This window comes from Lygodium microphyllum, chromosome 21 (genome assembly GCF_053477565.2).
Source record: "Lygodium microphyllum isolate KBCC chromosome 21, Lygodium_microphyllum_v1.1.10, whole genome shotgun sequence".
In the NCBI taxonomy this organism is placed as follows: Eukaryota; Viridiplantae; Streptophyta; class Polypodiopsida; order Schizaeales; family Lygodiaceae; genus Lygodium; species Lygodium microphyllum.
The window spans coordinates 14,953,184-14,967,898 of record NC_141155.1 but is presented as its reverse complement, the minus strand read 5'-3'; the positions used below and the strand labels follow the sequence as shown (position 1 = coordinate 14,967,898).

At 41.1% G+C, this 14,715-nt stretch overlaps 1 protein-coding gene across 1 annotated transcript; it reads right to left on the bottom strand.

Annotated features, from left to right (window-relative positions):
* Nucleotides 1–10,266: 10,266 nt before the first annotated feature.
* Nucleotides 10,267–13,026, bottom strand: LOC148017763 (protein BPS1, chloroplastic-like). Its single transcript, XM_087662067.1, has one exon. The coding sequence runs from the start codon at nucleotides 12,754–12,756 to the stop codon at nucleotides 11,680–11,682; it is 1,077 nt and encodes a 358-aa protein (XP_087518193.1). The 5' UTR covers nucleotides 12,757–13,026; the 3' UTR covers nucleotides 10,267–11,679.
* Between the last annotated feature and the right edge of the window lie 1,689 nt (nucleotides 13,027–14,715).

Below are 14,715 nucleotides of genomic sequence, written 5' to 3'. Positions count from 1 at the left end.
TCTCTATAGTAACACTGAAAATATCAAAGTTTCATAAAATCCCACCTTTGCACGAAACCGTAAATAGTGTTCTAGGACTTTCTAGAGCACCAAGATTTATTCAATATAAGACACTAGATTACACATTAAAAAGAGTGCAAGAAGGATGCATAACAGAAGGACATAACAACAAAAATTATGGACCTTATAGAAGTAGAGAAGAATGTTTAGGATTACCATTATACAACTTGACATTCATCCATATTACACTAAGAATCTACAATATAAGAGCTTTTGGTGCCTAATAATCAAAGGGATCAAGGCTTAAATATACGTAGCTCTTTAGAGATTATTAGCACCATGTTTTTTGTAGAGAATAAAGTATTGAGAAGCCATAATTTTGAGGAGATGTATGACCTAAGGTTTATCTAAATATTCCTTTTCAAATGAACTCAATATTCATACAAAAATAAGATGTTGGAGAACTTATATAGCCTTCACATTGATTTTTCCACAAACCTCACAACAAGACTTAACAATTTGTTATCTTTCATCAATTTATAATCAATTGTGGGGACTATTTCACAAAACTTCAAGAGTTTTTTCATTCAAAAATTTGTACCAAATAAAGCCTTTTAAAAACCTTTTATACGTTTTAATCCAAGGCTTCAAAGATGAAATGAATAATTAACTAATGTTCCTATTCTTAAATTTGAAAGGATTCTCAACAAAATGCTTCTACTTTTGTGACATGATTTGCAATAAAATGTACACAAATGGCGTGTACGTATGCATAATAAACATGACCTTATGAAGAGTAACATTGCTTGTGTAAGCCATTGGTTAGGGTATAGAGATCAAAATGGCATGTCTAAGTGGTTGGTGAGTGAACATACTATAATGAAGGAGACTTCAACTAAAAGCAAACTACTCAATAACCAGAAAATATAAATCATGTCCTTGTGAAACCATAGCCATACTATATATTCATGTTCAATATATGGGACAAGGTGTTAGCAGAGTATGTCAGCTCATGTGTGAGTCTGAGCATGTACTGTGGCTAGGCACTTTATGTAGTTATTGTAGGCATTTTTATTGTCTAGCATTTTATGCTATTGTGGCATTTATTGCTACCAGTCGGCCAGCATTAAATGCTGGTTGACCTGACATATTTAATGGCATTATTAATGCCTATATATATTCTCGACTCCTCCTCCTTAGTTCAAAGTTTCATAAAATCCCACCTTTGCACGAAACCGTAAATAGTGTTCTAGGACTTTCTAGAGCACCAATATTTATTCAATATAAGACACTAGATTACACGTTAAAAAGAGTGCAAGAAGGATGCATAACAGAAGGACATAACAACAAAAATTATGGACCTTATAGAAGTAGACAAGAATGTTTAGGATTACCATTATACAACTTGACATTCATCCATATTACACTAAGAATCTACAATATAAGAGCTTTTGGTGCCTAATAATCAAAGGGACCAAGGCTTAAATATACGTAGCTCTTTAGAGATTATTAGCACCATGTTTTTTGTAGAGAATAAAGTATTGAGAAGCCATAATTTTGAGGAGATGATACGACCTAAGGTTTATCTAAATATTCCTTTTCAAAGGAACTCAATATTTATACAAAAATAAGATGTTGGAGAACTTATATAGCCTTCACATTGATTTTTCCACAAACCTCACAACACAATTTGTTATCTTTCATCAATTTATAATCAATTGTGGGGACTATTTCATAAAACTTCAAGAGTTTGTTCATTCAAAAATTTGTACCAGATAAAGCCTTTTAAAAACCTTTTGTACATTTTAATCCAAGGCTTCAAAGATGAAATGAATAATTAACTAATGTTCCTATTCTTAAATTTGAAAGGATTCTCAACAAAATGCTTCTACTTTTGCGACATGATTTGCAATAAAATGTACACAAATGGCGTGTACCTATGCATAATAAACATGACCTTATGAAGAGTAACATTGCTTGTGTAAGCCATTGGTAAGGGTATAGAGATCAAAATGGCATGTGTAAGTGGTTGGTGAGTGAACATACTATAATGAAGGAGACTTCAACTAAAAGCAAACTACTCAATAACCAGAAAATATAAATCATGTCCTTGTGAAACCATAGCCATACTATATATTCATGTTCAATATATGGGACAAGGTGTTAGCAGAGTATGTCAGCTCATGTGTGAGTCTGAGCATGTACTGTGGCTAGGCACTTTATGTAGTTATTGTAGGCATTTTTATTATCTAGCATTTTATGCTATTGTGGCATTTATTGCTACCAGTCGGCCAGCATTAAATGTTGGTCGACCTGACATATTTTATGGCATTATTAATGCTTATATATATTCTCGGCTCCTCCTCCTTAGTTCAGTTCACCACCTGGAGGTCCCATGGAGAGGAGCCCATACTGATGCCCACGCAGCCAGTGACTCACTATTGTATGCGACAGACTTGTGTCTAAGATATGGATTCCATTTCCCAAGCATACATCTAAGTTCTCATCTATATTGTGTTCTTTCTTTCCTTTTCTCTTTTGTCTTGTGTTTCAGTAGTTTATTACAGCATATGCTTACACTTCCATTGCTATTCCACTTTTGACATGGTATCAGATTTCAGGACTTGTGCTCTTACTATGTTTTCTTGCTGATTTCAGGAATGTTTTCACCCTTGCTAATTAGATGACTATTGCTCCACACAGGTGACTTGTTTTACCTGTATTTTCTATAGATTTGCCATCGCTTGCTGTCTACAGCCCCTCTGTTGCTTACGTTTTCAGTTTCAGGCTATTGCAACAGTTTTTCAGCCTATTTGTGGTAGTACTCAGCCTATGTTTTGGTGTTCCTGACTCCTTCTTGGCTAGGAGATTGTACCTTCAGGTATTTTTTGCTTTTTTGGCAATTTTTTATCGATTTGTTGATTTTTTGCAGCAGTTTTTGTCTTCTTTTGGTCAGATTTTGGGTTATACTATATGTGAACTCTTGTTTTTTGCAGTCTGTGCATGTGTTTTGATTGTGTTTCCTCTCCAAATACCTTCTTTTCTCTACTCCTCTTATAAATCCTCTACAAATGGCTCCTCCATGCACATCCACTGATGACAAGATCCATGGACCTTATTATTACACGTGGAGTGCGGTGATGAAGGCCTGGTTTATCCAAAAGCGGTTATGGTACGTGGTTGGCAAAGCTATTGCACATCCTCAACGACCTTCTCCTATTCCAGCTGATTTTGATGAAGAGAACCATGAGGAAGCAGTGCTTACATGGGATTCGGATGATGCCCGTGCTTACTCGCCCTTACTTCGGTGTATTTTCAAAGAAGTCCTACCGACGGTTGCCTCTTGCAAGATAGCTTCAGACGTATGGTCAAAGTTGCAATTTACGTATGAGGCTCCTTCCACCATGAGGGATGTTACTCTCTATGGCCAACTCCAGCAATTGAAGTTTGAAACCAAAGATACGATCCAATCATTCCTACTTCAAGTTACCCAAATCCAGGACCAGCTTCGCACTATGTCTGCCCTATCAGAGGCGCATCTTGCTGGTACGATACTCTACAAGCTCCCTTAGCAGTTTGATGGAGTGGCGAATGCTTTACGAGCACAAACATCTATGACTCCTGTCAGTTTTCTTCATATGTCCTCAATGCTGCTTGAGCATAAGGCGACTTTGCGACTACATGGGCGGCTTCCATCACATTATGGAGGTTCATGTGAGGCTCTTGCAGGCTCAAAGAGGGGTTCGAAGATGAAGAAGTCGAAGGCCCAGTGTTACCACTATGGCAATAAGGGCCACTTGCGGAAGGACTGCAAAGAGTTAGCAGCTTCCAGGAAGAAAAAAGAGCAAAAGGTGAAGTGGGATGAGAACTCCTTTGACGAGTCATCATCTGCCTTAGATTGCGACTCAGATCCTTCGCCTGAGGCAAAGTCCACATCACAAAATGGATCCTCTTCTTTGGATCATGGAAAGGGCTTGGTGGCCCCTTCCTCAACTACTTTCTAGTGGTGATGATAAGGTCATCCCTCACAACTCTCATGCCAGAGAGGGAGTGTGAGAGGGTGGTGAGATGGGGTAGTTGTGCCTCATCTATATTTCTATACAGCTGCACATGATCCAGAGAGGGACATCCCTGACGCATTGATCGAAGTTTGGCAGGTTCAAATCCTGGAGCTAGGATTGACATCTAGGTTCATATCTTTGACAGAGAGCAGGTGGCTTTCGTCTAGAGCTCACATGAGGGGACACTTTGGTGGTCTATGGCCAAAGGAGGGGAATTCATGGTCATTTATGCGTTGTGGCATTGGTGACAAGATGGTCATGTGTGCTACATCAATGGCATTGTTGATAGACATTGAGAGCTGCTATGATCTTCTCTATCTTCAGGAGCTAGTATGATTGACATCGACATCATGTTCTCTCCGAGGCACCTTTGTGGTGGATTGATCACCCACTTCTTGGGTATCCATGGTTCTACTTGGTGGTTCTATGTTGTATGGTCTTTGATTCATTCTCATTGCACCATTGTATTGTATCAGATCACCCATGATCTAAGAGAGGTTGTTAGCAAAGTATGTCAACTCATGTGTGAGTCTAAGCATGTATTGTGGCTGGACACTTTATTTAGTTATTTTAGGCATTTTTATTATGTAGCATTTTATGTTATTGTGGCATTTATTCATGCCACTTATCCAACATTAAATGCTAATCTACCTGACATATTTTATGGCATTATTCATGCCTATATATATTCTCGACTCCTCCCGTGGAGAGAGGAGCTAGTGCCGATGCACCCACACAGCTAGTGACTCACTGTTGTATGTGATAGTCTCGTGTCTGATATATGGATTGTTGACAAACACGGATCTAGAGCATGGCTATGGTGGTTCAAAGACGGGAAGAAGACTCATGTAGACATAGACTTAGAAACTGACTATCACACAAGTGAATTAGGTTTCAAGATTGAGACTTGAACTCATAAACACAATCTTGTGTGTGGACAATGACACTGACACTTTGCTGAAAAGAAAAGAGTACTATCATTGCATTAAGAAAAGAAAGTAAGTACAATGCTTTATAGGAAAGTAGTAAGCTGCAATAGGCACCACTATGCATATGGGATAGGTAAGCCTGCATGTCCTTAGCCCTGAAGCTCCATACAAAGAGGCTGTCATCAGTAGGTGTGATTGTCTGAATCTCAACACCCCTCCTCAATCACAACCTGAAAGGCACAAAGTGTGCAGAGGCTGTAATGAGAACCACCTGCAAAGTGTGGGCACACCACAAACATGGTAGACACCAGAGGCTGTCGTAGAAAAAGGCTAAGTGTGGGCACCAAAACATGGTGGACATCCAGAGGCTGTAACATGGGCCTCACAAAGTGTACAGGGACTGTAATGCCAAGTTACAAGGGGAGTCTACAAAGCTTATGGCAAGACGCATTAGGGCTAGGAAATACAAGGCTTTTAAAACAGTCTATCAGAGTAATGAGAGTAGAAGGACTAGTGAGGTTCGTCCTTCCGATCCTGGGAGTCTTCATCTTCATTTTCATCTTCTTCTTTTGGTCCATGGTCTTCTTCTTCTGTCACAGCTGTAAGATAGGCCTTTTGAGACCTCTTTCTTGCATGGCAAAACTTCTCAGTGTGTCCGATCCTTTTGCAGAAGTCACAGAAGAGCTGATCCTTCTTGCCTTTGTACCTGTTGCCAACATATAATGCATGCTCATCTCTAGAGGTACTTGGTTCTTCCTTAGTTTTTAGCTTCTTTTCCTCTTCTAACAATGATGACTGGATATCAACAAGTTCAGGATTTGGCATGTTGATTAAAGTTGTTGATACATTATTATATTCAAGAGGCAAACTCTTAAGTAGAACACCAATCCAAACATCTTCTTCTATTTTAATGTTGATTCCTGCAAATTGGGTTAGAAGTCCTTCCATGTAATTTAGATGTGTGGCAAGTGATGTGCTGGACTTCATTTCAAGCCTGAAAAACTCAATTAGGAGACCATATTTTGATGATTTATACTGTGCACCAAACAAGGTGTCAAGTCTCTTCCATGTATCCTGTGAGGTCTCACAGTTATCCACATGGTGGATATAGCTGTCGTCTAGCTCCAGTTTGATAATGGCCTGGGCTTTGTCATCATTCTTTTGCCAAGTAGCTGCAAGGTCCGCATCCCGAGGTTTCTTCTCTTTGCCATTTGTGATGGCCCAGAGACCCTTCTTCATCAAGATGAGCTTGATGCGGGTTTTCCAGGTGTGAAACCCAACTCCCTTGAACCGAGCTGTCGGTGAGTCTTTTCCCATGCTGAAGAGCTAGAGCAACAGCAAATCAGTTCCAAGATTCTCAGACTTTACAAGTGAAAGAGCAGATTACAATGTGTCAAGAGACACAAGTAATGGTAGTGTGAAAACACACTATGTCTGACTTGATGTTGAGCTTGAATCTTCCTGTTTGGGTCTTCGATCCTTTGTCGATCGTTCCAAGTTCTTCCCCTCCTTGATTTGATGCTGGGACAATAGATCTGAGTAACCAATGCTTCAGTTGATTGAGAAGAAGCAAGAGCTTGAAGTGAAAGAAGAAGCTTGAATTAAAGTGGCTATGGTGGCTTGGTCTTCAATTCTTCCAAATGTTCAAGATCTCCCCTCCTTGATGATTTGATGGGAAAGTTGATCAAATCAAAGTGGCAAAGGCTTTGTTGAGTCCTGAGGAGAGAGAAACTGATGGATTTTTTAGCTTGAAGCTCAAAGCTATGGTGGACTGTGTTAGGTTTTCTGCAGAAGCTGCCTGGTTTTTTCCTCTGTGTGGGATGTATACTTAATCATTTCCCAAACTTTTTACATGGGTAGAAAGCTTATGTCATAGCCTTCCAAAGCCCCATGGTCGCAGGCTGAAATTCGTCGTGTGTTGATGGCACAAATGGTACGAACAGGAAGGGGCGTAGATTTGGCAGAGATCTCGAATTCACGCAATGCTGCTTTCTGATGCGCATGATGTTGAGGATTGATGTGCTACGATGAAGCGCCTTGGAATGTAGAATAACTTTGCAGAAGCAATCGAGTTGAGATATGGCCTGTAGATGCACATCTAGGTCCTCAAACAGAGATGGGTCATCCTGGCTATGGCAGACAAAGAGCTTGAGAGAAGTTGGAAGTGAGGAATGAGCTCATTGGCTGGGACCAAGTTGACCTGAGGTTAAGATGAGCTGAGAGAGAGCAGAGAATAACTAAGCCAAGATGAGCCATGCCCGACTGGGCTCTAATACCATGTTGACAAACACGGATCTAGAGCATGGCTATGGTGGTTCAAAGACGGAAAGAAGACTCATGTAGACATAGACTTAGACACTGACTGTCACACAAGTGAATTAGGTTTCAAGATTGAGACTTGAACTCATAAACACAATCTTGTGTGTGGACAATGACACTGACACTTTACTGAAAAGAAAAGAGTACTATCATTGCATTAAGAAAAGGAAGTAAGTACAATGCTTTATAGGAAAGTAGTAAACTGCAGTAGGCACCACTGTGCATATGGGATAGGTAAGCATGCATGTCCTTAGCCCTGAAGCTCCATACAAAGAGGCTGTCATCAGTAGGTGTGATTGTCTGAATCTCAACATGGATTTCATTTCCCGAGCATACATCTGAGTTCTCATCTATATTGTGTTCTTTCTTTCCTTTTTCTTTTGTCTTGTGTTTCAACGTTTATTATAGCATATGCATATGCTTCCATTGCTACTCCACTTCTGACACAAGGAAGCCATAGCTAATATGAAGAAGAAGTATCATGAGAAATATGTAGCTTAATACTCATCTCATGCTATGGTGTCCAATGAGAGCACACCCTCAATGGCTAGTGGGAGGTTTTATCCTCAAGAGCTCCACATTGGATTGCTTAAGTGAAAATGATCCGCGAAGTTCCTTACAAGGGCAAACTCTTGCATTTATATATGGACCCCTAATTCTCTAAGGTTATTACAAAGCCTTTGAAGAACTAAGGCTGAATTTTACTTTATTACACATACATGCATATTAGTTAAATGGTTGTTCAGTGGACACATGCATATTGGTTTAAACCATGCATAAGCTTGGTTCAAGGGAGTGCCATTGATAAATATTATTTCTACACCTAAAAGAAAATATATGGCCAAAAAGTTCCCTCCTCCTCTACCACTTTGTTTTTTGGAGATAAGACATGTAAACTAGAACACCCACAAGGGAAGAGGGGGGTGCTTCCCTTCAAAGCATTAGCAAAGGAATTGCAAAAGAGCCATTCTTACATGGTTCCTATGCACTAACAAGATGGCTTGCAAGTTGAATGAACAACGGATCTTGATCATATTGAGGCCCTCCTTCTCAATGACTCTATAGAATGAACAAACCATGTAAACATCAATGTCCAACAACCAAGGGATAACCTAGCAAAGCTTGAACACACAACCTTGTCATTATGAACCCAAGCTTGAACCACTAGGCTATCACCCAAGGCTTGCACTTTAGACAACATCATAAAGTGGGAAGGTTTAATGTTGGGAATTGTATGCCCAAGAAGTGATAAGCAGTTTGCTATTCAAGTAGCCTTACCATGAAGGGCGAGCAAAAGATGGGAGGCTCCTCTTGAAAGCCTTCATATATTTGTTAACATATGTTATTAAGCATATTTCTTATTTTCAAGTGACAAGGAATATACTTCCAAAACATCATGACAACATTAGGTGTGTGGACACATCTATAAATCAAAACATATTCTGCGCTTTTCAATTATCTAAATTCCAATTTTTCTTCCATGTTATTGTTGTATTCAATTAGTTTTTTTAGAAACCTCCATGAACCTAAGAATTTGGATAAGCTAGCCCCTTAAGCATAAGGCTTGTACCCTTGTGCTTAGCCCCTGTGCTTAATGACATTTCACCCACTTCTAAGATGACTTGATTATTTCCCAGCAACCTTTTTTTCCTACTTATATTGACAAAAAATAAACCTCTCAGTCAAAAACCCTTATTTTTATCAACACAACACAACAAAGCATTGACCTCTTTTGTAATACCAATGTAACGAACTTTGTAAAACAAGTAAGGATGGACACACATGCATATATTCTAGGATCTTAGGGCAACAAGGCTCTTTGGAGAAAAGTTTACACTAGTGGTGGGCAAGGCCACTGTGCAGTCTAGTCTTGCCACGAGAGAAATGGCTCTAAAGAATACAAGGGGCACATGAACAAATAATCTAAGGGATAATGGGTAATCGTTCAAAACCTTTCTGGTTAGGAGTGTTTGATACTTTAGGATTTGAAGACTCCATAACCTAGGAAAATATTATGACAAGACGAGGACAAGACCTTGGTATAATAGTTTATTGTGTGCTATTAAGAAATAATTGTTTGGTTGGCATATATGAAGGGCAAGAGTGCCTTGCACTAGTCTAAGTCAATCTAGAAGTTGCATGTCATTACTCTCCTCTATGGAAGTTGTGAATAACTCTCACATTGGCTATGCATGTCTATGAGTACATTGTCTAATATCCAAGCCCCCAAAGTTCTTCAAGCACCTAGAGTGGCAATTATAGTAATGGATCATATTGCATAAATCCAAACAATTATTTATTGAGCTTTTATGTAAAAATATAGATTTCAACTTCTTCCACAAGCTACCACTTGTCAAAAGGGAAGAATACCTACCCTGCAAGCCTATTTGATTGACTAGGGTCTGCCTAAGACAATGTGAGGATTTTTGGCAACCAGTTGCCTATTGTTTAGGGGCATTTGCAACCATCTGGAAGCAAGCAACAACACATAGGCATTGTTGCTTTGTTGTAGGCGATAGCAATCTTGGCAAGCGATAGCATCCAATCGTAACTAATCAACAAGGGACCTAATCTACAACCTCCTAATCAACAGGGGCGACTACTGTGATAATCAAAGCGATTGCCAAAATTCAAGGGATTGCAACAAATCTGAAGAAAATTACTCATCCACATTTTGATTGGCCTGCATGCAAGTGTTCTCAGTCCAATTTGTGCCCAATGATATCCACAATCAAGGGCATGCAAGTGTTCTTGGTCCAATTTGTGCCCACTTATACCCACAATCGAGGGCTGAATTGGGTTTTGCTGCTGCTAGTCATTGTAACTATTTGAAATGCTCAAATTTGTTGAGAAATTAACCCATATCTCCATGTATTACAAATTTGAATAAATAAAAGCTAAAGAAATACTACAAGGGGCACCAATTTTGGAGCCAAATCGGTGTCATCTGTCCGCGATCTTAAAGTGAAGTGTTTCCTTCATATGTGTGCATTTGTTGCTTGTTGTATTGCTGATTAATTAGGACAATTACAACCCCCTCCCACAAGGCTGGTTTCAGTGAAAACTACATTTATACCACATGGTGATAAGGTTGAAGGAACCCAATTTGTTCAACAGAATGAGCATGAATGAATATTCTCAAACCTAGGCCCTTGTAGGCAGCTGGATACATCCAAAAGTTGTTTTGCATGTGTGTAGGGACTAAGCAAATGCAAGAGAAGAGAGCCTCCTCGAGCCTCGTCTAGTTCATTTGGACAATGTCTTTATGTCTGTGTAATTTCCTGAGAGTTAGTGAAGTCATTCTCACAAAACTCCAAAAACCTTCAGCTCATTAGATCTTTGATGATGGTTTCTGTTCCACAGAATAGCACAGCTGCACTGGCATTGTTCATATACACACAGAATAGCTCCAAGCCTGAATGAGCAAAGGGCCTGATCAGCTCCCAACGAGCACCGGACAAGTGTCAAAGGATAATCAATACCACATGTAAGCGAAGTATAGGTGTCCAACCAAGTAATGCACCAAGTGAGACTTTGAACCCAACCTCACAAGTTGAGCCCAAACTAGTAGCCAGAAACCAGTAAATACCTGAGGTACTATCATGAGGTTAGCTCAGACCATAATCTTCGGACTCGGCATCACTTTCTCTCACCACGCCCAGAAATAGTTCACTTATGCCAACAGCATTCACAAACAGAATGCTATGATCAACCTTGTTGACTGTAATTGATCCAATATGGTCTCAACATTGATGTTAAGTAATGACACAAATCATCCTTTAATTTGATCAACATTCGTAATCGTATTGAATTTCCTCTGGCTTTTTCAAAATCAAATTGCAAACATGAGCAGTATTCATCTTGTCCACGAAGGTGTGCAAAATAAGCCATGAAAAAGATACAAGTAGAATCCACAAAAATTGGCACCTTGTTGATATAAAGCCTCATATATTACAAACTCTCATAATCCACTAAGTACATTGTATACAAGCAGGAGGGTTATCCTCCTCATGCAGGCAGGCAAGTCGTGATGTGCATCTTCCAGTTGCTTGCATTGCCTTTCTGGTGATTCCTGTGTGCTCGACTTCCTTTTGTTGGCTTCTAGGGATATCTGTGAGCTCCGCTTCCTCATGTTGCCTTCTATTGGCAACTGCATGCTCAACTTCAGCAGTATGCCTAGGGGTATGTATCTAGCTAATCGCGCCATCAATCATTCAAGGAAAATGTGATTTGCATGATGGGAATCCAAGCCATTGTTTTCTCTTGCAGAAATGGCCTTAAAGCCATAGTCAAGTTAGACCGAAGATGACTTGAGAAAGGAGAAGTACCAAGCACGGCACAGCACACCAAGAATGTTACCTAATCAGACACTAGACACTACTTTGCAATCCTGACCTTGATTGGCTGTAGATTTCCAGAAGAGCCACTCTGCTTGTGACTAAGACCTTGAAGACCTCATCCACATGGTGCTCAAGGGCACTTAAGCCTTGCTTCAGCTCCTCTGAGCATGTTTGCAATGACCCAACACGATGCTCAATGTCATCAATCTGGTCAGACGGAAGAGGAAAGGTCCCGTCTTTGAGGAGTTTCTCGATGCAGTCTCGCAGAGCACAGGCAGTAACATCAGCCCTGTCGAGCTCCTTCAAGAGCGCAATGGACCCTTTCACCCTCCTCTTGTCCACCTGCTCCTTCACTCTGTGCTGGAGGCTGTTCAAAGAGGAAGACCAGGCCGTCTGGCCAACCGTGGAAACAGAGGACAGAGGGCGCCGCGATTTGAATGACAGGGCTGATGTCAGCACCCCACAGATGAAGATGGTGGTCACCTGGGCTGCATAAGAAGCCATGAAGAAGTTCCCTTTGGATGCTTGCTCCATGTTCAGCTTCTCTCCCATTCGCCGAAGCATGGAGCTGCAGCTCTCGAGTTTTGATCTGCGGTGCCCCGAGTTACCTGCATCACTATCTCTCCTCTTCAAAGCCCTTGTGCCTTTCTGAAGAGCATTCAGTGCCCGCCGCAACTGAGCCTCTCCGACGTGACCTTTGCTCAGGCTAAGTAATGCCAGATTGATGCACACATGATAGTTTTTCATGTCCACCATAGCCTCCCTCAGAGCGTTGCAGATGTCTAGGAGCTTGACACTATCATCCAGATACTCATCGAGCCATTTGGTATCGCCATTACGCAGGGCCTTCTGGAGGTCGGGGACGAATGCTTCGACGGATGCGTGTGTGTCGAGGACGGTACGCAATGCTCGACAGAGCCAGGCAGAGCTGAGGCAGACAACACCGTCTGAAGGGCGCAAATCATCCAGGCGAGCGGCAAGCTCTGATTCGAAGGCGGAGAGACCGGGATCGAGGTGAGCGGAAGGGGACGAGGACCGGAAGGAGAATGGTGAGGAGAGGGTGTGAAGGGCGGCACCGAGGCTGCCAAAGAGAGATGAGCTGCTCATGGCTATGGCTGACACAGACACAGAGAGAGAGAGAGAGAGGAGGTCTGGGCTTGGGAGCAGGTAGACGAGAGGGTGTATGGTAGATTGGACGCTTCGGCTATGGAGGACCCAAGAGAGGCACGAGAGAGAACAGGCGCGTAGAAGGCAATATATTGGGCTTCTGGGATGAAGCACGTGCGAGAAGGGAGAACAGGGGAAATGAGTGGCGGGATCGATGGAGATCTACACAAACAACACTATAATATATACTATACAAAAGCGTACCTTTGAAGATGACGATGATGGCATCGATGAGCTAGCTAGCTGGGTATGGCTATGGCGGGGTATATACTCTCTCTCTCTCTCTTTCTTTTTTGCGATCTGGAGGGGGAGCTCCAGAAGGGATGGGCCCAAAAGTAGTCAGAGACTGTAGCGACGACAGAGCCCCTTCCTTTAGTATATCATCATCATCATCATCATAATCAATCAGTACGTTAATTATCCAGTTAAGCTAATCCTAAGTTGTGTTTAAATTATTGAGAGACGCTATCGCGATTCCCAAACAGTCTCTTTCCTGGTAAACTTGTTACTCAAGCTATCCAAATGTAAACGCCTCACTGCCTGCGTGATACTCAAGCCAATTTCTTTTCGTGTTCGGGAAACTATATATTTATTTATTTATTGACAGGGTCCTGCTGTCACAATAACCGGGACCACCTCCCGGATGCCAGGACGCCACGTCTGCGCAGCTGGCGTCTGTCGCTACAAGTTGCACATATGGCGCCTCCAGGCTCCCGGTTTCTAGGTCCAAAGGATATCCGCCCACAAACAATGGCGTCTGGCACTACAAGTTGCACGTATGGCGGCTCCGGTTTCTAGGTCCAATATCCCACCCACAAACAATGACCTTGTTGTTTTTATAAGAGGGACATCACATGGGGTTTGAAACACAACCCCGCATGTTTCGTTTGTTACATTTAGACTCACATTATGTACATGTTGCATTGACACTGAGATGGAAAAGTTGCTTGAAAGTCACATGTTTATGCAAATAAATCATTTGAACCTTCGAAAAGACACCTGTTTTTAGGAAGCGCACTTCTATGGTAACATCGTTCTAGCACAAGCATTCATTGCGGTAACACATCTTGCATTGAAGAGAGAATGCATATTCGGTTGCCATGTTCAATAGAAGATCCACCATCCATCCACATGTAAGAACAAGTGCATACCGAGATTGGTGAAGATATGCCTGCAATTGTGATGCTCCAATAACTTTCAATGGAAGTCTCCAAACGGTGGTGGAATGAAAATTTGTTTTTAAAGCAAAGGCCCTAGAAGTATAAAATGCCAAAGATGCAATTCTCATTTACAAATAAATATGCTAGCACATTTAACGTGCAACGGCATTCAATGGAACTCTCCAGATGGGGGGCAGAATGAAAATGCGTGTTTTAGCAAAGCCCATAAAAGGATAAAATGCCAAATGTGCATTCACATAATTTTTTTAGTTGTTGTAAACTATTTTCTCCACCTCAATTCAAGTGTTTTAAAGATGCTTGTAGGTTTTGATTTGGTGGGTTGACTATTTATACCATACATGTGCACATGGCTCTTTGGGCTCCAGTGGGTTGTCTATTTATACCATACATGCAAACATGGCTCCAGTTTGGGCTCCTACAATAAAGATGATGACCTTTACAACAAACTTCTCAAACCCATCAAAATATGCACTTAAGTTACTTCAAGTATAAGATCTTAGACCTCTTTTCTACTTACCAAACTTCTAAGAAACACAATGAAAATTCTCTACATGAGACCAATGTCTCCAAGGAATTTTGAGACCCCTTGCGACCACTCGTTAGAGCTAATAGATTCCACTACAATAATGGAGGACGTCTGTCTCTAAAAGATCCCATGTCCCAATCATTAGTGTTGCGCATACCCAATGTCATTTGGCACAAAGATAATAGATGCATT